This window comes from Ambystoma mexicanum, chromosome 4q (genome assembly GCF_040938575.1).
Source record: "Ambystoma mexicanum isolate Mex_15411 chromosome 4q, UKY_AmexF1_1, whole genome shotgun sequence".
Classification (NCBI taxonomy): domain Eukaryota; kingdom Metazoa; phylum Chordata; class Amphibia; order Caudata; family Ambystomatidae; genus Ambystoma; species Ambystoma mexicanum.
This window is the reverse complement of record NC_090928.1, coordinates 662,728,574-662,753,342: the sequence shown is the minus strand read 5'-3', so window position 1 is coordinate 662,753,342 and position 24,769 is coordinate 662,728,574. Positions and strand designations below refer to the sequence as shown.

The window sequence follows — 24,769 nt, the reverse complement described above, 5'->3', positions numbered from 1 at the left end:
ATGCCCCTCATGCAGTCAGAGGAAGACGAGGACTACACCACCAGTGGGTGTCCACGCACATTATGGCCCTGCACCGCAGTCCCAAAAGGTTGGGTCACCTGTGCAGCGACAGACGGCCTCGACTGAGCCACTGCTGCCACTGGAACCCACCCTCAGGTTGCACAACCACCATTGCAGCCTGCTGGACCATCAAGGGTCGGGCCGCCAGAGTGGATCACTGTTTTCCAGGAGCAGCAGCGACAGGTGATCCAGAGAATCATTCGAGCTAGTGCGCTCCACACAGTGTGTGATCGCTGGAGTGGCCAGCAGGCTTGATGCTATTAACACCAGAATCGCCATATTGCGGAAGATAGCCATGCTGGTTACCAGTGTGGATACTGCATGCGAGTCACACATAGGTCTGATAGTGAGACTTGAGGAGCCAATGACGAGGAACAATGTGGAGAGGAGGCAACTTCAGATGGTGGAAAGGGCCATGCATGCGACTGGCACCCCCACCTTTTGCGCCACAGCCTACCACAAGGCAACCACTCACCAGAATGCCAATCATTCTGAAGGCAGCCAAACCATAGGAGAGGAAGACCGCATGGCCTCCCGGCTGAGCCACAGGCCAAGCGCTGACATGAAAGGCCCAGAAAGTGGCGAAGACTCACCTCATTCCTCTCTTTCTTCACACCCTACTCCACGCCCTTCATCACCCACCACCACATCCTGACAACCACACACACCCCAGAGCACAGCACCCTCACAAACCCCTGCATAATCCTCACTGTGAACTGTACAGTACCACTCATACCTCCCCAAATCACTGTATGTATTTCATATAATAAAATGCTTTAAATCAATACTATTTGTCAGTCGTTACTTGCACTCTGCAAAGGCATGGAATGATGAGTGGATGAAAGTAGCAAATGTGGTATGGTATGGCATGTCCTGGGGCAAGACACATTGTAAACAGCTGAACAAGTTGCCACATCGACAGTCGTACATTTCACAGTGAACATCAATGCACACATCAGGCTGCACAAATGCAATGGCTCATGCACATGCATGTAGAAATTGCAGTAGGCATGCAACCATTCATCACATCCACACATTGCTATTGAAACATCCAACGCTGTGAAGTATACCACTTCCAACCCTGTGTATTGAATCATCAGCATACCAAGCATTTGTATTACACTCTTATCATGCAGGACCTTGGTGTTAGTCTGAACAACTCCGGGTGCATGTTATCAATGAGTGTTGACTCCTATGTGATTTTGAGAAATTCTCTTAAACTCTGCTAGAAGTCCTCCCTTGACACAAACAACTACAGACACCTTGCTTTTGTTGGGTACACATCACACATGATTAATAATGGTGTCAGTGTTGACAGCAAATATCCCATCAGAAATGTACCCACAGCCAGCTGATTTTAGTTTGTGAGTGATTATTCAAGGTGGTATATTCCTAAGATTTGTAATATTTTTGCTTTTCAGTCTAGTTTATAAAAAGAGAAAATACCGCATTTTTCTTGCATCTCTAGTTTGCAAGGGTAGGACATTTCTTAAAAGGGAACTCTTGACACTGTCTCCTTCTGATCATGTAGCAGTGCTCAAAACTACTTATTTATTGTGTGTGATGTATTCGAGTGAAGAACATCACACTGCCTGTCAGCAACTACGAAGCATTGGTGTGGGTGGTAGAGGGCATGAGAGGGTGAAAGCAGGCGAAGATCAGGCGAACTAATAGAATTACAAGGCCTGAATGTAAAACCGACTGCTTGCTGTAAGAGGCAACTTAAAAGGTAAAGTCAGGCCTGAGATACTTGGAAAGATCAGATCTGCTGGTTGAGGTTGTCTTCTTAGTGCATTCATTATGATAACACAATGTAGAGGCTAGGTCTGCAGTTTGGAATATCAAAGGAGTAAGTTGCTTACCTGTAACTCCTGTTCTCCAGCATTGGTATCTTTCAAAGATTCACATGCTGTGAATATTGGCGACAAGCTGGGAAACCGAGGATTCCCAGCTTGTCGTCGGGGAAAATTCACAGCACGTGTGAGGAACAGTTCGAGTCTCAGTGCTGGGTGATTTGACGCTGATTTCGGATCAGGGTTCAGTGGCGGCACTGATCCTGCTGGATCGCTCTGCCGCATTTGACTACTGTATCCTGATCAGCCGTCTTTAAGCTGCTGGGGTCTCTGGTCCTGTTCTCTCATGGTTTCTTTTCTTTCTGATTGCTCGCATTTATTATCTCTGCAGCCTTTTCTCTACGGTTTCTGCTCGGGTGTGTGGGGTTCCTCAGGGTTCTGCTCTTTCACCCACCCTGTTCAATATCTACATCCAATCTCTGGTTGCTCTTATCCGCTCTTATGGATTCAGATGCTACTCTTGCGCTGATGATACTCAGATTTTAGTTTGGCGGGACGTTCTCCATCCGGTCCATGCCACTCAGAGTGCCTGCAGGCCATGGGGAGCTGGATGAGTGACAATGGGGAGAAGTCTGAGGTCCTGGTTGTTGGTTCTGCTTCTGTCCGTTCTCTGTGGACTTCATCTCTGTGATCTTCTCCTTTTGGTTCTTTCCCTGCTGCTGTTGTGCAGTGTGTAGTACAGTTAATACTGAACAGGCAATTAAAATATCCACACAGTTAAGTTATAAAATAACAATCTTTTATTACAATATTACACTAAGGCACACTTTAAATATCATAAGGTAACGAAAGATGCTTCAGAACATATATACAATTTACAGTTAAGTCACCCTCTAGGGGTTCCACTACACTTTAAATTACTTTGGCATAAAACACAACCATTAACTACAATCTTTTAAAGTGGGAAGCACGTGATGTTATCTCACAATTAAGCCCAACCACATATACTGACTTTGGAAGTCCAGCCCTAGTCTACCCCAAGTCTCTAAGTCTTTTAGGTGTCCCAAAATATTCCTGAGGATGCAAGCGAGTAGCCTTGAGGGCACACTCCATTTGTGCAGGTACATTACCAAAGTGCAGTTAGTGCAGAGCAATTGCAGCAATGCAAAAACGACCACCCTCAGAGTTCTTCAGAAGGACCCCCAAAAGTGCTACCAGGACACCACCTCCCTGGATCATCCCTGAATAGCGCTAAGGTAAGCAGGAGTTTACGACCAATGAAAACCCTATTGTGAGGGGAGCAGGTCAAGAGATACAAGGGATCTCATGCACTGAATCCCCTATAAGGTTAGGAATGGTCCCAAATGACAGTTAACCGCTGGGGGAAGCAAGGCTCACCACTGTTATCGTCCGGCAGGGTCATGTGCTGGCGGGTTTGAGTCAAGAATTCCCAGTTGTTTTTAGAATCCTCTGGAGACCTCAGATTGTGGGGAAAATGCACAGACTCCGTTCCCCAGTGAAGGTGGGACCCTTACGGAGATCTTCACAGATACACTTCTTGCTTTGACCCCGGACAGGGTCGGTCAGGAGGTACTCGGGAACCCATGCAAGTCTCCTGGTGGAGGGCAGCAAAGCAGATGTCTAGAGTCCCAGCAGATTAATGAAGATGCCCAAGATGAGTGCCAGCCGTTTGGTCAGCCGGAGGTCCTTGCAATGGCGGGTGTCTGGTTTTGGGCCTTCCAGAGCAAATGCAGCAGTGCACGCTCCAGTAACTAAAAACAGGCCATAAACCTTTAGCAGGACAGGTGACTGGTTGGTCCCACCAGTTGTAGGGGAGTAGGCACCTCGTGGAGGTCTCTCCTGTCAAGTAGAAGGTTGAGGTGGGTGGCGTGGCGGTTCGTACTGGACCAGTACGGGTCTCTGCAGCAGTCCTCCACTGTACCTCAGTTGTCTTCTTCAGATCACTTTAGTTCCATTGGTCGACTTGGTTCCTGGGTCCTGTTGTTCCAGAAAAGGGGCTGGGGATGACCCCAGCCCTCCAATAAGGACACTCTGCAACATTCAAACCTGGAGGTGGCTGTCTAATTGGGGAAAACCAGCTTCCCAGAATCTTACAGCAACTTCCATGTACCTGGAGGAATGTGGATTGGGGCAGACAGCCCCCTCCCCACTTCCTGCCATCTTACACACACAAAAGAGAGCCTTCACTAGCTTTCTGCAAGGAGCATGAAGGAAGAGAGCCCTCTCCCACCTGAAAATAAAAATGGACAGGACATCTTGAACAGTCCCATTTAGTGCATATCACGCCTGCAGCAGTAGTCTTGGGTGATGCACTCAAAAATTATAGTAACATGTATTGACTGCCACCAGCCCGTTCAGAAGATGCATGAAAAGTAGCAAAACTGCTACTTAGAAAGAAGCTAAAGGGATACAAAGTGTCCCCACAGCACTCCATTGAAGATGGCTTGTGCTGCAATTAGCAAAATGCAACAGTGACAAAAAGGAAGCGACTTCTCCTGTACTCGAGTATTTAAGGACTCACCAGTGAACCCAAAATTACATGGCACAAGGAACACTGGCTGTATATCACATATGGTGGTGGGTGCAGCCACAGGAAAGCACAAGCCACAGACTAAGGGGAGAGGTTAGAACTGGATTCTTGTAAGAAAGGGTCTATTGGTCCCAAAAGTAAAGAGAATGCTGGAAGTGGGTGAGGTAAAAAAGTTCTCACTTACCTCTGGAGTCAGAAGAAAATCCCAGAGTCCAACAGTAGTGCATGGAGGCTCACGCCAGAGAGGCCAAGATTTGCCAAAAGAAAATCTCCCTAGCATCTGCCCTGTTTCTGGCAAAAGAAGTAGTAACTTATTTTGTTGAAGTGTTACACATTATATTGCTCCATGAACAAACTGTATTGTTAAGTGTTTGTTTTGACTAAAATATGTAGTAGTAAAAAGTATGAAAACCCCACTGTTTATTTGAATTTGCACCTGAAGTGGAACATTGGATTCCTCTCACCCAATCAGGAATGAGAGCATCTGAGCACTTACTGACCGTATGGCAACTTTCCAATTGGCCCAGAGGATTTCATCTACTTTTCTGAGCTGGTCCCCTTCCATCAGGCCCTGCTGACATTTACCTCTGCCGGCCCCGCTTTACTCGCCGGCCACTCCTTTCACTCTTGCTGTCAGTCCAACTCCTCCGCAGCCTCCATACTATGGAAAGCAAGAACAGAATTCACACCAGCTGCCTGTTCAACAGATGCTAAGCGGCTGAGGGAGTGTAGTCCGTTCTTTCTCTCCGCAGCATGGAGGCATCATCACAGGGCAGCTGGAGAGAAGGAAGACCGGCAGTGGCCATTCTGTTGCCTAGCACCGGGGAACCGAGCAACATTGGTCAGAGCTGCTGGCAAGTACGGGCCTGTAGCCCCTATTTTATGCCCTCTCTTTGCTCGGACTCGTGTGCTCATGAGAATCGGTAATGCCTGCAGCCGAGTGCACTAGTGCTTAATTTTTGCATTGGGCCAAAGTATGTGTGAGATCCCCACACGGGGATCAGGGCGCGTGCAGCTACGTGCCAGCGAGACAGGCCACGCCCACACAAAGGTTGTCAAGCGGGAACTGCTATTCGTGCTTCTCACGGACTTACATTAATGCTGGTCATGTGACCAGACCTGGTGACCTGCCGCGTGTCTCTGGGGTCAGGCGATCACGTGCGACGCTACAGTAGGTTTTGTGAAAAGGGCTTACCTTATTTTTTAAATTTTCCTTAGGAATGAAAAGAACACAGTAATAGTCGTCTCCCATTTATAGGATAAAGAGGCAAGTATTAAAAGAACCAGGGGAGCTGCATGGAATTCAATCTTCAGGATTGCGACAATGACCGAGAACAGCAGAGGAAAGCCAAACCCAGGTTTGACAAACAGACCATCAGAAAGAAAACTACAGATGTGAATGACAAGGTGAGAGGCTGAGAACAAAGCCTGCATTCAAAATCCCCTGGCCCTGAAGCGAGGCACTAGTCACAGATTCAGAGCCTAAATGTGGTGTGGGGGTCTAGTTGTTTTGTCAACGTGAGCACCGTGACTGTGTCATGATGCTCACATGCTCATTTAATAAAAGGGGCTCTGCTGGCGCTGCGAGGGCAGAGCAGCAGAACCCCAGGAAGTGGCAACTCGTGTCTGTGTGTGTGTGTCGAGAAAGGTTGTGGGCCTGCCACGTGGTCGTGGCCTTGTGTGCAGTGCGGCCCGAGTGCCCTCGGAACCGCGACCGCTGAGGACTGGGGTGACATCCCCGCACTGTGGAGCCTGTGCCCGGTGACACCGGGTGCCGTAGGGTGCCTCCCTACACGAGACACGCCGGTTGTCTACCGACGTGTCTATGCTATCGGGTGATCCCGACGGCATCTGTGGGCTGCCCCGGAGACCGGAGGCAGCCCACAACACTGGCGACGAGGAAGTCGCACCGCCTGCTGACATTCGCAGCGGGCGGGCGGACAAAGGACCTGCGCACGTGGCCGCAGTCGGTGGCCGTTTGGGGAGAAGCGTGTGGTGGCGGCAGCATTGCAGGGGCCGATGGACTTGCCGGGGTGTTACCACATAGGTCGTCTGGCCCTACCTGAAAGAAGCGGTGTACTTCTCCACTGGGCCGGAGAGGTCTGGCCTGCGGTGTGTGCCACGTGGGGGCCCAGGCCCCGGAACAAAAGAAAGGGGGTGGGGCCTAGAGATTCGGCCCGCGGCGGCGCTCTCCATCTGGGCGGCGAGTGCATCCGCTGTGCCCCGGGCGGCCGTCAGTGAGAACCTTCATTTTAAAAAAAAATAAATAAAGCAATACCCGGCTGGCCAGGAGAATCCCCAGGCGGAGAACACACCAGTGGTTGCCCCGGAAAAGAGGCGTGGCCCAGCGGCAGCCAACAACAAGGGGTGTGGCCCCAGCGCTGGCCTAGCCCCGTGGACAAATAAAAGGGGTGGAGCTCAATTGCTTGAGCTTGATACCGGCGTCGGCAAGGAGTACATCCCGCGTGGGGCGAGTGAGGATAGGACACCCCTCGTGCCCCGGGCCGCATCTGGGTGAAAGAAAAGAGAACTTCCGGAAGAGGGGTGTCATCCAACCCCCACAGTAGTACTCAACAGGGCCCTAGGGTTTGCGGCTCCACCTGGAGTGCCCGTGCGCCCTGGGCAGGAGAAACCAGGAGGCCCCGGTGAAATCAACCAGGGAGCGGGGGAAAAGGGGTCAAGCTACCTGAGGCCCAGGACTGCGGGCATCCCTCAACGCCGGTGACTGCGGCTGGCATCCACCACAATACCAAACATGTCGGACGACGAGGGGGTATGTCGGGGTCAGCTGGCACTGATACCCCATTTCGATGTCCTGGGTGCGCCTGCAAGTCTGGGGGCCCGGTGGGTGGCATGGGTGGAGAACCTGGAGTTATACTTCGCTGCAATGGAGATCAAAGAAGCAGCCAAACGTCCAACACTCCTAAACTCTGCCGGACTGGCCGTTCAGAGGCTGTTTAAGAAATTAAGGCCCCGAGATCAGTCATACGACACAGTCATCGCAGCCCTGAACGAGTATTTCAGACCCATGGTCAACAGGGACTATGAACGGTTCAGGATGAGGTGTGCGAGGCAGGAGGAAGGGGAAAGCCTTGATGCATTCCACGGGAAGGTGCGCGGAATTGCACTCTCCTGTGACCTGGGGAATTTCGAGGAGGAGATCCGGGCGCAGATCATCTATGGCTACAGCTCCACCAAACTGCGCAAGCAGGTTCTGAGGGACCCAGCGCCGACCCTCGATCGAATATTGGAGCTTGGCCGGGCCCAGGAACTGGCGGAGGTGCGGGCCTCGGTCATGGACTCCTCTAGACACCACCTAAAGATGGAGGTTCCCATGCCCCGAGTGAAGGTTGAGGAGGTGGCGGCTGTCGGCAGGTGGCCAGGAGGGAGAGTGATGAGATGGGGAGACTGGCCGAAGAGAGACCCCAATGCCACCATATGTCATCAGTGTGGGTGGTATCTTCCACACCGGCAGGACTGCCCGGCGATAGGACAAATCTGTGGAAGGTGCGGGAAAGGAGATCACTTCACACGAGTGTGTCTCGCTCCAACCCCAGACGGCATGGTGCGGGCATCAGGGGGGAATGAGGCGAAAGGGGGCAAGACCCCCAAGGTGGCGGCGGTCCAGGTGGCGGAGAGTCCTCGAGAAGCACTACATCATATGGGGGAGGTGGAGTACGAAGAGAATATATTCTTCTTGTCCTGCAGCGGCGCCGGGGGCCAGTTTGATCCTGGGATTTTCTGAGTTGGAGGAGCCCATCATAGGGCCCCGCAGTGTGAAGACCGGAACACACCTGTTTGTTTTGCAGTGTCAAAAATGTTTGAGTTTTAGTAGCTTGTAGGTGGTGCACGGACTGGAATGCACCAAATGTTTGCGATGGGTTTTGTTTGATTTTATTTGTTTATAATAATGGAGGGATGTGGTGTGGGGGTCTAGTTGTTTTGTCAACGTGAGCGCCGTGACTGTGTCATGACGCTCACCTGCTCATTTAATAAAAGGGGCTCTGCTGGCGCTGCGAGGGCAGAGCAGCAGAGCCGCAGGAAGTGGCAACTCGTGTCTGTGTGTGTGTGTGTCGAGACAGGTTGTGGGCCTGCCACGTGGTCGTGGCCTTGTGTGCGGCACGGCCCGAGTGCCCTCGGAACCGTGAACGCCGAGGACTGGGGGTGACACCCCCGCACTGTGGAGCCTGTGCCCAGTGACACCGGGCGCCGTAGGGTGCCTCCCTACACGAGACATGCCGGTTGTCTACCGACGTGTCTACGCCATCGGGTGATCCCGACGGCATCTGTGGGCTGCCCCGGAGACTGGAGGCAGCCCACAACACTAAAGACCCCAAAGGTATGGACAAAGCAGCTGTGCTGTGAAGAAAATGTACATAGTTTCGGGCTGCAGAGTTAAGTCTGGACAGCAGGTTTTCTCCAGTTTGTGGTTCCAGTTCAAGTTACAAGGATTGCACGCAGTCAGGTGACAGAAGGATAGATCCTGTAATGCAGTGGTGGTCAGAGGACCCTCACAACCACATGAGAGCAGAAGGGGGTTAGATCAACTCTGACCTTTCGGGACAGGTCAGGTGATGTTCTGGTTGCGACAAAGGACTACAGGGCAGGACACGGGAGTTCCCGCGAAAGACAGCTGTAGAGGTCGTGTCCAAGGAGTCCCACGGTGGAGCAACCACCTTTGACCAGCAGGAATAACCGTTTGGGTTCCAGCAGAGCAGCAGGGTCTCCCCCACTTGTGTCCCAGTGGAGCCCATGGTTCAGCGGCATCTAGAAGAGCAGATACTGCTGCAGCGTCGGAGCTCAGGCAGAATGGCTGTTCGGTTCCTTGTGTGAAAACAATAAAACACAAAGAAAATGGCCAGGTTGCAGGGCTTTGAAAACACTTGGTAGCCATGCTTCTTTTCATGGAGCAAGTATCCACTTTAGAGGTAAAAAGGACACACTGCAAAGCAATCACACAGACAAAGTACATAGCTGCTGCCATCCCGTAACTTGTGAGATACTTGCTGGGTGAGAGAAGTCAGCGAGGTACACAATGGGGCAATTTGGGAAAACCCCTACCCTGTGAGCCTTATAAGCTGCAAGAGTAGTACATCAAAATAATAGCTCATGGAAATCATTACTGACCTCCTCTCAGCCAATCAAGAGTGCAGTCAAGAACTACTTGTATTGACTGCATTCTGAACATTCCCACTTAAAAAGAAGACATGGAAACAATAATGCAATTCTAGGCAAGATGTCTTTCTTCAAGACACTTCTCTAAGAGAACCCTTTTTCACTGAAACATCCTATTGAGCACACCAACGAGAAAGCTAAAACATGGGAAAATGCTTGTACTTTCTTATAGAGGAACGGTTTACTTTTACTTGACCCCTAATGCATGCTAATGTTAAACCCATTCCAGTTTAATCAAGTCTGCAATTGAACTGCTTAACATACGAAGACAAGCTTGTTATTTAAACATTTAAAAATAAAACCACATTTAATTTACTCAGTTGGTCAATTTACTTTCTTATTATTAAACTAACGTTTTTTTTACATCAGCACCAAAGCAATGTATTGTTACTACCATTATGTGCTTATAGCCTTGTAGACCTCAGGAGTGATCGTTATCGCTTGAGATAATGACTCCTCCCCAACTTAAGGCCCTCGGATTCACCTCTGACCATAACTTGGTTGTGTGTCATTATCCCACGATAACGACCCTTCCCCTCAGTCTATAAGGGTATATTAGTTGCAGTATTCTTTGAGGCTTCGCGAAAGCGCCTCACCGTTGACAAAAAACGTCACATCACCCAAAAGCCAGGAACACGAATAGGGGCCGATCTCAGTATCTTCACAAACAAAAAGAAAACCAAATGGGAATTTTGGATCCAACACTCACCAAATTCATTAGCACTGGGCATGTCATACTTCTCATTTTCTATGGTCATACACAACTGTAAGAGTTTAAGGGCTGTGTAACTATTGGTCTGACAAGACGCTTACCTGAAAAATCGAGTGCACATACTCCTCTTTGATGCTGCCCTTTAAGGAGCGATAAACATTTCAGTGTCTGCGTATCCCACACATGAATTGCGGCATCTCGTCCAATCTAAACCAAATAATTTCTATTATTACTGGTTAATACACATCTGCAGTTTATTCAGTAAACAACATTACCCAATACTTTGGCAATTATTTCAACTTTTCACTATGAGCAAATTGACATTAAAAAAAATAAATCACATTCCTTTAAGAAACTATGTATAACATGCAAGGTTTCGAGCAAGTCCAATTAAAATAAAGAGATCATCAAGAAAATGCTTTTTTATTTGTGGGCAGAATGTGGTCTGAAGGTCCAAATAAGAATAAGAAAGACGTGTGTCTATTGTTTGTCCTTATGAACATTTTGTTGAAATTCAAGAACTATACCCAAAAACACAAAACCAGTTTTCCTATCAAATATGAAATGTGTTCTTTGAAATAAATAATGCAATATATTGGCGTACTGCTAGTGGTGTTAGCCTTGTTGTAGACAGAAACTGGAATTGGATAAACTAGTCGGAGTGCGGGAGGAGTGTGTTACCGTGTGTATGCTCTAAACGGAAGTCTTTCCACAGTTGCTGTGTTTGGAGGCAATCCTATCTGCATTCTAAAAACATTCAAAGCAACCGGCTCTTGAGCAAAATGGAGCCAGTGTAGGAGGAGTGAGTTACTGTGTGTTCCCGTAGTACACGGCACGGCAAGGCAAGGCTTGCCCCCTTCCCAAAACGTCGGAAGAACAAAAGAAGAATTTGGAACGCCCTGTAATGAACGAGATAGGAGCTGGAGCTCGCTCGCAGAGGTGTAGCCAAGAAAAGCTACTAAGTGAAGGTAAGGAGGGAGGGGCTACAGACATTGGTACGGGCGAGAGGCCCGACTTAAAATTGAGTGACCCCCAAAATGTGGCGAATGCTTCCATCAAACACCTCTGACCCTGGATCCCGCCCTCCAAAGGCTGCTGCAACCTTTGAAGGGCCTCCAGCTTGCGCTAAACCTGGCCGAAAACTCCATGGTGCCTGTGGCTGCCCAAACTATGACAACCTTAATAGATGGACAGCCAGGTAAAGAGAAGGAGAACGGCAAGACAGAAGGTCCACTGGATTGGCTCCCTAGTGACTGCGCCACTGACGAAAGACCAGGAGATAATGAAAGGAAGGGGGGGGGCCCAATCCAGCGAATTCTCACTGCCCCCGAACTCCCTACAGTGACCATCCCGCTTTCAACAGACGTGGGACTTTGGAAAGGAAAAAAAAATCAATTTTACAACACAAACAGCGCAGCAAAACCCTTTCAGAAAGTAAAACAATCCACCTTTGGCTGTCTCACATCCTGACACAGCCCTGTCTTTGCTCTACTCTTCAATTTCTGATATGCTTGATGCTCTTGCCCCTGTCATGAGGATCCGTATGAAGTCCAAAGCCAAGTGCAATTCCTGGTATGACTCTGACCTAGTTACACTTAAACCTAAGTGTAGGGCAGCTGAGAGGAAATGGAGGACTTCCTATTCATCCTCTGACAAACTGGCCTGTTGCCTGCTACAAAGGCAATACCGACTCTGTCCTCACCAAGAGGAGAGTCCACATTCAAGCTCGTGTCTCTGCGGCATCTAACAACTCGGCCAAACTCTTTAAAATCTGCAAGGAGCTGGCCAACCCTGCTGCAGTCTCTACCCCTCCTGTTGCCTCCCAGGCTCTTTGCAATGCCCTTGCCTCTCACTTCATTAAAAAACCCAGGACATCCTGTCCACCCTCTCCACCCACACCCCTCCTCTTCCCTCTCCATCTGTGCTTGCTGAACCTCCTTTAGCCACCCTCCCACCATCCTTCCCGTCCTTTCCTCTTTTCATCCCTGATGAGGTCGCTAGACAAGTCCGATCTATGAAAGCTTCTTCAAAACAGGTTCATCCATGTTCCTCTAAAACCATCAAGGACCACATTGACACCCTCGCTCCGGCCCTTGCTGATTTTTGTAACCACTCCTTTGCCTCTGGTTCCTTCCCCTCCCCTCTGAAGCACTCCTTTGTGCATCCTCTTCTCAAGAAACCCACAGCTGATCCTTCTTGTCCAGCTAACTATCGCCCAATTTCCATTATTCCCTTTCTTGGCAAACTCCTGGAAAAGTTGGCCATTTCTCATCTTAACCTTCATTCCAATTCTGTTGGCTGTCTCCATGACCACCAGTCTGGCTTTAGAGCTGGCAGAAGCACAGAAACTGCTCTCCTGAACATCCGTTAAGATCTGCTCTCCAACCTTGACTCTAACACTCCCTCTGTCCTCATCCTCCTCGATCTCTCTTCTGCCTTCGACACGGTCAACCATACCATCCTGCTCAACCGTCTCCGTGAAAACCTGGGTATCACTGATCAGGCTCTGGCCTGTCTGACCTATTTCCTCTCAGATCAACCATCCCAGGTCCAACTTGGGCCCTTCCTTTCATCTATCTTCCTCTCTACCTGTGGTGTTCCCCAGGGGTCTAACCTCTCGCCCTGGCTTTTCAACCAATACCTGGCAACTCTCGCCCACTGCATTGCCGCTTTCTGCTCAAATTTCCAGTGCTACGCTGACGACACTCAACTCATTTTCAGGCTGCCCTCTGCCACCTCCTCTCCCTCTCTCATCTCCGATTGCCTAAATGCCATTTAAGATTGGTGTGCCGCCAATGATCTTTGTCTGAATGCCAGCAAGACGGAGATCGTCCTCATCGGCACACCTTCACCATCCTTTCCCCTCACTCTCTGGCCGGCCTCCCTTGGCCCTCCTCCTACTCCCACCTGTGAGGCCAAGAACCTCGGGGTCATCTTGGACTCCACCCTTTCCTTCTCCGCCCACATCTCTGAGGTCTCTAAAAAGTCATATTTTCGACTGCACCTCCTCAGAGGTACTCTGCCTTTCCTCTCCTTCCCCCAGTAGCTCATGGTATCCCAAGCTCTGGTTCTCTCTAGCTTGGACTATTGTAACAGCCTCTTTCTAAATCTTCCTGCCTCTACTCTCCGCCCTCTGCAACTAATCCAGAACAGGACTGAGAGACTTGTCCTTGGCCTCAAGCCCTGGGATTGTATCTCTCAAGCTCTGAAATCTCTCCACTGGCTCCCAGTGGATGCAAGGATTAAATTCAAAACCCTCTGCATTGTCCACAAGGCTTTCTGGGGCCTGGGTCCAAAATACCTTCAGCTGTCCCTCCGCAAATACCTCCCCTCTCGAGTTCTTCGCTCCTCTACCTCCAACTCCCTCAGGGACAGTCGTTTCTCCAAGAAACAAGCTGGGGGGTAGATCTCGGTCTTCGGCTGGGGCCTCCCTATGGAACAGCCTCCCTGCCACTCTAAAACCTGAGGAGAACCATCTCCGGTTCTGAAAGCACCTCAAGACCTTCCTCTTTTCTTATGCCTTCGCTCCCCCTCTCCCCTACTGATCTGTTCTCTCTTGGCACCGTGCACATGGCCACCCTCTGTCCTTCGGGCCCAGGTACCTGCTCACCCTGCCACCCTCCCACACTGCCTCCAGGCCACCCCTTGCACTGGGGTCTGTACCTGTACCCATACAGCCCCCCCCCCCTTTTTCTTCCTGCACTTATCAGACCTACCCTGTCTGCTGCCTTAAATCTAGCACGTGCACATTGCTAGCTGCATTACCACTGTGTGTTGCCTTTATTATTTATTTATTGTTATTTATGTGTTTCTCCTCTGCTTCGCACTTTCCACTTCTCCCCCTTCCATGCACTTTCCCCCTCCCCCTCTCCCATGCACTTACACGTTCTCAATTCCACTAGGCCTAATAAGATCGTTGTTTTGTTCTCCCCTGTTCCCCTCCCTTGCCTTGCCGCGCTCTGAAACACTTGTGTACGAGTGCGAGAGAAATAAAATATCTATCAATCAATCAATTACTGGCACTTTCAACTGAAAACTTTGCAAACTTCACAGCCGGCAAGGGACCTTCTCCAAAAAGGAGATGATCTCTGGGCTACCCCCTCAGACACAGGGCTACTAGCTGGATCTGACCATTGTCTGCCCCAAACGGAGACCCTCCAACAAGATGTGGCCTCTGAATCTAGCTTTGCAATACCAAATCCATCACTGCTTCCCCTAAACTCATGGGGGGGGCAGTAAACCCCTCCTCATACAATGATCCTACTGCAACTCCAGTGCTTACCCAGCTACCCGGTATAACACCTGGAAAAACTCCAATTGAAGACAAAACAAAGAGCACTGAGGGGGCTGATACACAGGGGGAGACGATTTCGGAACTCCAACCCTTCATTTGCATGCCCAGGGGGAGGACCAATCCCCCATAATGAAGCACAGACTTTGATGAGTTGGTGGCACGTAAGACTGGGTCCCTCTCACGGAGCCCCACACAGTCAATTAATGACGCTAATAGAGAAAAAAAGATGCATGCCTGAATCAGAAGACGAAGATCCCAACAAAAAAACAAAAGATCTCATTTGCAACTCCTTCACTGAGATCCCCCTTCCCCAATGGGAAAGATTTTGACAATGGTGGGAATAACAAAAAGCCTCAAGACCCAAAAATATATATATATATATATATATAAATAAATTTTAAAAAATGTGATACACCAACCAGTGACATTGATAGATGAATCAGACGACACAGAAACAGACTGTGAGGATACCCATAGATCTTATGGTCCTCTATGAGAGGGTTATGTGCCCCAAAGTCTAGGAAAAAGTGGCAAGCTGAACAGGTTCACTCTACATCAAGCCCTCACCAAAGTTGGGAGGCCCAATGCACTCAACTTCAAGTGTCAATTGGATCCATGGTCACGATTGCCCTCTCCTCTTTCTTAAATGTATATCAAAATGTAAGCGAAAACTACAAGGACCAATCAACTTTGCTCGCTTTGATGCATTCAAAGCTAATTTTCATAGAGACCTATATCAAGGCCTTGAGGGAAAAAGAGCCAAGGAGAAGGAATCTGAGGGGGTCATAATTAAAGCACTTATTGATTTGATAGAAGATGCCCCTGAAGACAAAAAATCCTTCTTGGACTGTTTCAGGGAAACAATCGCCCTGATGAAAATTCAAGGTGAACCAGGGGTCGTTAATCCTGTAGTGCCAAAGGTGACAACAAATCCTCCCCCTCAAAAGCATCCTTATAATATGGTACCAGAAGAATTTACTCTGGAGAACCCTATTAGATCAAATTGTAAGACAGTCCCAGAAAGGGACTCTGGAAGACCCTCTGGTAGTAAAATATCAACGGTCAAACTGGCACAATGTCCACCAATAAGGGTGAAACCTTCAACACCTCCCTCAAACGACCAATTACCCTGGCAGAGGGCTTCAACAAGAGAACCCACCTCGATGGAAGCTTCTGAAGTACAAAAGGGAAAGAGTGACGTCTTCTCTGTTTTTATAAAGGAGGGCAACAAACCTATAAAATCAGCCAGTAAGACCAAAGGGGCGAAACCTCCAATGGTTAAGAAACCAAAAAATGTTGCCTCAACCAATGATGATAAAGACAGAGGAGCAAAAAACTTTATTCGGAACCTAAGAACTGTAGATTTGACTACACAACTCCATCGGAAACCCCCCTGAAATTCAAATTCAATGAGAAAATTGACCCCCTGTTGGCAACCAAAACTACAAGATCCAGGGATGTTGAATTAGATACCATGTCGGAGGAAGGCACCGAAAACTCTGACATTGAAGAAGACGACGACTTGATGTTGCTCTCGACATATGAAGATTTGGAAGAACAGGAATCACCACCGGTTGCTAAGCAACCCTTGAAGCTTGACAGAAGTGTCTTGATTATAGACCCTGCCACCTTCCAAAAGAATTGCAGAACATTTGAAACACTGGAAAAGAAGAGAACTAAAATAACTGCAATGGGACAAAATAGGGTGGGTCCTAATATTCCAAAAGAGAAAGGAACCAAAAGTGAAAACAAAAAAAGCTGTGACATACAATAGAAACTGGAAAATGGAAAATCGGGAATCTAACTCCAAGCTGACACAACGAGATGCCAAATTGCAGCATAAATTACTCCTGGAACTAGTTTTAAAAGAACATGACGGTCTCATACTAAACCGTGCGAATGTAATGGCCTCATTTTACAATGTCCCTCAACTGAGTGTAATTACATCAGAGGACATAAAGATTGTGACATTCCCTAATGAAAAGGAGTCTGACAGAGTTTTACTGCATATGACAACTTCATCCCTTGCAACTCTCGTGCTTAATACAGCAGATGAACTTAGGGCCCTTGGTTTCGATACAAGGGTAGTAGATGCATTGGATGTTCGAGGCCAGGATTGCCTGTCGAACGCTGTTAAATTCAAACCGAAAGACTACTCATACAGACAAATTCAATAAAACACCAAGGATTCCCCTTCGAAACCAACGAGAGATATTCCCTTTGTTCTACATGGCCCGGATGCCCTGAAAATCACTATCAAAGGTGCTACAGAAGCAACCTACAGGATCTTACAGATGAAATGAAAAAACAAAACGGACAATCAGAGACTGAATACAAAAACCACAAACGAAGAGTCTCGGAGTTGGCTAGCGGGGGCCCTTAATGAACCAACAAGACCCTAAAATGAGAAAGTGGCCACAGGGGTGGATTTCCAATTCGGTTACTGGAAGACCAGCGGGTACTCATCTGATGAGAGCAATTGACAGCAGACTGAATGCTTTGGACATCTTCTGCTTCCAGGAAACCTGGATGTGAGAAACCTCATTGCTAGATGGCTATATAAGCTACCTGAATGTCGCAAAAAAGGGTCTGAAGGGCAGACCGAATTCAGGATTCCACACGCTGATTAAACACGATTTTATGGGCCAGGTAATAAACTGTTTTCATCCAAATTGTCTAATCCAAATTTTGCTAACCAAATCGGCGAGCACCAGGGCAGAGAAAGAGGGAATCTTAATACTGCTCAACGTATCCTGGAACCCACAGGTTAAGGAGTCCAACTCATTCACTGCAGAAATAACAAAATGGATTGACAAACTCAGAGGAATGTATAGATCCCTGGATCGTTATATGCGGCAACTTAAACATAACCTGCCTAACACCAGCTTTGAAGAGACAATCAAAAAAGGAAGAGAAAATTCAAACAAAAAAAAACTCAAGGGCAAAGAAGTGGTGGGAAGAAATGGAAATCAGAGATCTCCAGATGTTGAACGGGCAGGTAAATGTTGATCGAGAAGGTGCAGCAAAATGGCACTCACCACTGGCTACTGCGACATTGGATTACTTTTTTGTTGACTCAAGAGCTTTTTCTAGGGTAGTGTCGTTAGCCATACTTGATACAGAAAAGAGTGATCACAATGTATTGATACTGACCTGTAGAAGACCTAGTCCATCATCGTCCAAAATGGAAACCAGATCACTCTGGTTTCAGACTGTATCGCTGGAACAGAACAGAGGACGACTTTGTATTAACCATAAATCAATGCCAAAATTGATTAACGCCTTACAGGATTGGCACCCAAGTCCAGCGGACGGATTGGATTATGAAGCCTGCCTCACAGGCTTCAGAGAAGGGGCAGGGAAAAATGGTAAGCCATTATTCAAACCTAAGCACCAGTATGATAGAACTATGGCAGAGCGCAATACTCAATTAAGGAAAGATGTTAAAACCTCACTTACCACCCGAGCGAAGGCTTAAAGAATCTAAAAATATTTAACAGAACTTTCGAAACTGGGCGGCTTCTCACAGAGCAATCCTATACCAGATGGACTCCGAAATCATGTTACAAGATGTCCTGTCAAATAACGGAAAGAGCATATGGGCACTTCTGAATGGAAAGGAAGACGTCCGCAGAGATCTTCAAATTAATCCCATACAGGAGTCTGGATGGATTGCACACTTTGAAGCACTATTCACTGAACTATCTTTGAGTGAGCCTTTGCCTTCCCAGGAAGCGTTGGGCCCGTGGGATATTGTTCTAGATGGAACAGAAATAAAAAAACATCACAAAAGTTACTACACCTCGAGCTCCCAGCCCTGACAGAATGACAAACTGTATGCTAAAACTGACTCCCGACCTATGGACGGATTTCTGTATGAGGATCTTTGAGCAAATTTTATCTCTGGGAAGAGTCCCCCCCCCTCTCATGGAAAAGGGCGATGTCGTCCCCATTTTCAAAAGAGGCGATAGGCAGAACCCCAAGAATTACAGGCCTATCACCTTTTTAGACGTCTTGGGGAAAATATTCACTGGTGTATTCTTAAAACGTGTAAAAGAATGGATTAAAACCTCAAAAATGTTTTGATCGGAGACAAACCGGCTTTGTCAGCGGCACAGACTGTGGATTAAACCTGTTAATATACATTTTTCTTAAAGAAAAAACACTAAAAGTAAAAGGGTGCCTGTACGTTGCTGGTGTGGCTATGAAGGCAGCATTTGACTCCATCGACGGAGAGCTCCTATGGTCTAAATTAAGGAATAAGGGTTGCCCACAAGCTCTACTGGTCGCAATAAAAGATCTCTACACGGGAACAACTCTACAAGTCAGACTTAACAAAGAGGGGAGTCTGACAAAAGAAATCAAAACAACTAAGGGCCTCAAACAGGGATGTCCTCTGGCACCAATACTGTATAATTCTTTTATCAGCGATGTGGCAAACGTATTGTAGACTCCTAGGTCTTGTCCCCCAAAAATCAATAATCATCCGGCTGGTTACTCTATGCGGACGATGTAGTTTTGATTGAGTCCTCTGGGCCTGCAAAAGAAACTGGACTCACTGCAAGCATATGTTAGCTTAAACAAACAAAATAAATGCGGATAAGAAGGAAATCCTCCTGATTCAAAATCACAGATCCAGACGAAAAAGACCATTTAAACGGAGGCTGGGAACCACCTCACTAATTTCAACAAACTCCATCAAATATCTGGGGATCTTGATTAGTGCCAGCAGAATCGAGTCTGCATGGATTGCTAATTTAACCTTGAAAACTGACCAATTGACAGCTCAGGCACTTGTGATTAACAGAAAATTCTGAAAATTCTCTCTATTGCCGGTAATTCGATTTTCTAAGAAAGTGGTGCCTGCCTTGACATACGGTTGCGAAACTGGTCTGGGATGGCCTGGGAAAAACTTGAGGGCAGATTTTGGAAAATACTTTTAAGGCTTCCAAAATCTATACCTATAGCAATTGTAAGACACAAGTTGGGTCTAATTTCTATGCATGCGAGAATTATTTGGAAATCCCTTTCGGTCTTTGGTAAATTGAATTCCTGCAATTGCCCTCCACAATATATCACCATCAAGAAAAGGGGTGATGGACACTAGATTGGTCCCTGAATGAATGGTCTGCCAACTGTCAAGAAATACTTGATCAACTTGGGCAATCTGTTAAAACTATCAGAAAACCAGCTAAAGGTCAAGAGACTGCTATGGGCTGCCATAGCTCACGGTCAAAACGCACTGTCAGTGCTAGGGCATTGCCCGCTCTGATGGTGAGAGAGGCTGACAAGGATACCTTCCTGCCCATAGCCTCTAATTTACAGCCTTACTTCTCAGGAGGTGCTGATAATGGGGATGAAGGGTTGGCCAACTTTTTCCTGGCTGGCACCGTGATGGCAGAATCTGGCTTAGTATGTCCCCTTAGACAAAGTGGTGCAGTGTCAGGGGCTTTGTATTTCTTTTCTGGTCTTGAAACCAGAGCGGGAGTAGATAAAGGAGTAGCCAATATCTTAGCTCCAGATACCCATATGGTATCTATAAGAGGGATGGTCGTGACCGTCCTACGTTTTTCCCTGTGCTCATAAAGCACTGACTTTTTCTCTTCAGATGTGACTTGTAACTTGAATAAGTCTGCAGCTTTGCCGATAATGGTATGAAAATATATACGAAATCGTCTGGTGGTGAGGAATCTACTGGAGAGTCTGTCTTTCTAGGTTTTTCAACTATGTAATCATCCCATTCGCTATGAGTGTCAGGATCATGAGTAATCGCCCCTTCCTCAGGGTCTGAAAAATCTCTGAAAGGATCCTCTTGCCAGTCTGAGACCGATGCGGTTGAAGACACAATTGGAGGATCTCGGACAGGTGATCTTGGAGATGGGACCCTTGTCTGTGAAGCACTGAGCATCCTGCTCCTGGATCTGTGAGGAGGCTCTGGTGAATGTGCCCTTTTATGTGGCCTGCTCCTGGAAGGAGACTCTCTAGGTGTGCTATGCAGAGGCGAGATGCTCCTCTGTGGAGGTGTTACCTCTTTCGGTATGGATGACTGATTCTTTTCCATTTGACGTCTTCAATGATCCTTTGCATCGACTCTATGAGAGCTGGATCGTAGGATCGGCAGGTTCCTCCACAGTTGGTTGACAGGGAGGACTGTGTTCCTTGGGGTTGAGAAAAGGATGCACGCCCACAAATTCTGTGTCTGAAAACTCCTCCTGAAGAATCACGTCTGGGATTTTCTGCCATCTCTCCTAAAGGAGAAAGTTGTGCTCCTATTGGTTCATGAGTCTCTAATATAGGAGTCACTGTTTTATCATTGGATGGTTTAACAGTGGCGCCTGTTTTGGGTTTTGTTTTCGTGGATGAAGGAATTGACATTGTCATCGACGGCGTATGCTTCATCGGCGGTGGCTTCGTGGACGATGACTTCGTCGACGAGTGGCTTCGTGGACGATGACTTTGTTCACAGTCGACTGCGTTTATCCGTCGATGGGATCTTCGTGGACGAGAGATTCGTGCACGAGCGATGGGACTCCGTTGACAAATGTTTCGTGGAGGCTGATTTCGACGACTAAATCTTAGTCGTCGATGTCAAGGTTTGAAGTGTCGTCATCGTGGACGATACGTGTTTCGTTGACGGCTTGGTCGTTGATGGGTCTCTATCGCTATGGCTGCTCGTAGAAGGCTTATCCATTGACGATTGCCCCCCCGCCCTTGGGTTTTTTTAAAAAACGCCTGCTTACCTTTGGAGGTGGTTTTTTCCTCGGGATGCCGTTTCTTGTGATCCCTAGAGCCCAAATGGAGTATCTCCACCTTCCTCTTACTTTTGTGAGAGGGAGAGACATTCCTTTCCACTGAAGAGGCCCTTCTCTTAGTTTGCCTCTCAGATGGTTTAGTAGAATGTACAGGAGCTGTCTTGGCAGATTCTTCGAAAGTCCTGCAAATGTCACATTTATTTATATCATGAGTATACAGGAAGTAGATGTATTGCTCACGAGGATCCTTCATGTAGACTAGTTTCTTCATGCACCTTGGGCAGTCCCTGAACAGGGAAGGCTTTTTGGCAGTTGGAAGTTCAGCCATGTTTTGAAGAGGATTTCTCTCAATGAATTTTAGGTGAAAAAGTGTTTTCTGAGCCCAGAAACACAGAGCAGAAAGAGCTTCATCAGGAGATCGCAAAAAGATATATTTTGGGAAAAACAAATATATCTAACAGGAGAAAGATTTCGAAAAGCTCAGAGAGCTGGAGGATTCCCTCTGTCAGACTGCGGTGAAAAATCTGAAGTTGGCTGACTGGGGCGCTGCCTAAACCCTGTCACCTCATTGGTTAGGGCCATAAAGGACCAAAGTGAGGTGGAGGGACTACACAAGTGAATGGATCATAGATCATAATGGTCAATCTACAGTCATATTTCTATGGAAATAATGTATGTATTTAACATTTTTAATAATTATTTAAATCACCGAGGATTCCCGGTCTGCTGACAGGGAATATTTAAGCATCTGAATCTTTGAAAGATCCAATGCTGGAGAAGCCCTTTTCCTCTACATCTGTATTCTTAAGTATTATGTGTTAATGTTAAGGTTAGGAATAAAATTGAGAACTTAGGCTCTTCTTTGTTACCGTTATGTTGTTTATCCTGCATCTAAAAATCCTCATGGTGCTATTTCTCAGCAGGGTGCTCGAGGGCAAATCTGGCAGGTGCTTTGGATCTTGGTGTCAGATGTTTCATTTCATGCATACTCCGGTAATTAGTAGCCAAAAGCGAGACATGCATTACACAAACCAAGCCCATCTCTAACCGCACCAAGAATTCGGGTAACATGTCTCTCCCCCCCCCTGCTTCGCAATCCAACTGTATCAGCTTTCAGTGAAGCCTTTGTCCCCTGACTGCAGCTCTGTGGATAGTCCTGCTATGTTGTGCCTTCATGATGTGCTGTTGTGTCAATCTGAAGCTGGCAATCTGCTCTAATTTCGTACCATCAACCGCTTCTAGGCACCTTACTTGATACTGCTCCCACTTGAACCTAAGGGTCTCCAGGCACCCTGTCTCTGAGCCAGTTCCGCTTCCTGACTGCCATTCTGAATTCAGCTTCTACCATGGGCTTATGCCTAGCCATGTTACCAAGAACTATACACCTGCGTCATGTGTGCCCTATAAACAATCCATAAGAACATCTTTGCTGGAATCGTGTCTTGCCATTACTCTCCTAATAGTAAGAAGGGAACACAACACCTGTAGTTTCATTTTCATAAGCACCGAGATTTTGCTTTGATACTAGTTCATGAGCATGCTCATGGTTTGTATTCTTAAAAATAATTCAATCCAGGTTAGCCAATTTCATGATCCCAATGGTCTAATCCTCCGTTTTATCACAAACTACAAGCATGTGCTTGCAGCTTCTCACCTTCAAAGGATCTGTTCAACACTGATTGTACCCCAATAGATAGAAACTATGCATTTTCTGAGATGTTCAAACCTTATAACTATCCAGGATGACTATAAAGCAAAAATGGATAACATTTAGAAACCCACTTTCCTTGCATCGGAAGATGAAAGACTGGAGTCCTCATGTATTACAATTCCTATGATATATGGGTGAACTGGGGAAAAAAGAATTGACTGTAGTTTTATCAAAAACGGAAAGTGAGTGGAATCTTTATTTTTTCCGACAAATGGTAGGGAGATTTTTTAAGGAGGGATGCACTACTACCTAACCTAATGATGAAACAATAATTCCCACTAACAGGGAAGTTAAATCTCTTTAAAGTTGTAACTATGGCACAGTAGTCAGGCTTAACTCAAGGGAGGACAGAAAGCTGGTAGTGAAGTTCAGTTGGTCCACAGTTAACCAAAATAAAAAAAACAGTGGCATATTGATAAAATATACACTTCATTAATATCACACATAGGAATCATACAAAAATGTCGACCTGGGAACTGCGACGGCCGAAAATGCCGACTTTTTTTCTTTTTAACTCCTCCCTTACACTATATATATGTGGGATCGTTTAGAGTATGATATTAATATGGGAGGGCTGCGGGGGTCTCCCCCCTGCATATATATGTGGTGTAAAGGGTTAAAAAAAAGAAAAAGTCTGCATTTTTGGCCATCGCAGTGATCACATAGATCCTCACACATATAATCTCTAGCAGGTCAACATAGGTATTTTAGTTAGACATGGCACACAATGGAACCAGTGTATGTACAAAAATACGGCAGCAGTGGCCAGCTAATACCCAGTCCACGCATACTACTAGCATAGAAGTCCACCGTCTGGTGATAGGCACTGCTCATATAAGACAAGGAGGGGAAAAGACAAAAAGAGAAGGGAACCCTAGACACCGTAAAATATTGCATTCACTTTGTCATTTTCAAGACGACGCAAGATGACGCAAAATCCCAGTATTGCTAAACCTCCATTACACAGTAACATGTTTGCTACTAATGCACACTATACATTTAATTCTTTATAGTCCTAGATGGTGAAAAAGTTTTAAATGTTCATAACCAAACCCAGAGGGCACCCCAAACGCCTAGAATAGGTTAGATTTACTTCACTAGCTATAAGGACTCAATATGCACCTAGAAAAAGACAATGATACAAAATTGGCCTCACGTGTAGCAAGGTAACAAGGCATTTCCATGGGCAGGAGCATAATACAGGACTTTAAAAATGGCAGATAAAAGCAGTACAAGCTAGAATTCTAGTCTTTGGTCTTAAAACTCAAAAGACCCAGTTGGGAACCTGTAAAAGAATCAATGAAAGGTCACATCTGACGTACATCAGACGTTTTAGATTTCCTCGTAGAAATGACAGTACACTTGTTCGTTATTTGGCTGGGGAGACGGGCAGTGATCAAGATGAATATATTGCCCAGGTTAATGTACATAATTCCAAAACATCCCGATGGTGACTCTTGCAGCAAAAAACTGGGGACTACTGTAGTCCATCATAGAGTTCATATGGGGAGGAGCCAGGGCACGAATAAGCAAGAGAAGGATGTTAGCAACCAAAGCTAGGGGTGAACTCCCGTGCTCTGATATCCTAAATTACTATCTAGCAGCCAAAATAAGGGTAATAGCGGAATGGCAGCAACCAGAGATGGAGAAACATTGGCTCTTCATAGAGCAGGCCACAGCGGGGCAACATCTCTGGAAGCAGCCCTAGATGACCAAGCATC

At 47.0% G+C, this 24,769-nt stretch overlaps 1 protein-coding gene across 3 annotated transcripts in view; it reads right to left on the bottom strand.

The window, feature by feature from the left end:
* EML6 (EMAP like 6) overlaps positions 1-24,769 on the bottom strand; it is a 3,038,586-nt gene that overhangs the window by 1,779,423 nt on the left and 1,234,394 nt on the right. For all 3 annotated transcript variants that reach the window (XM_069608236.1, XM_069608238.1, XM_069608237.1), the window contains exon 15: positions 10,393-10,498. In XM_069608236.1, coding sequence (XP_069464337.1) covers positions 10,393-10,498 — 106 coding nt within the window. The remainder of the gene's footprint in view (positions 1-10,392; positions 10,499-24,769) is intronic.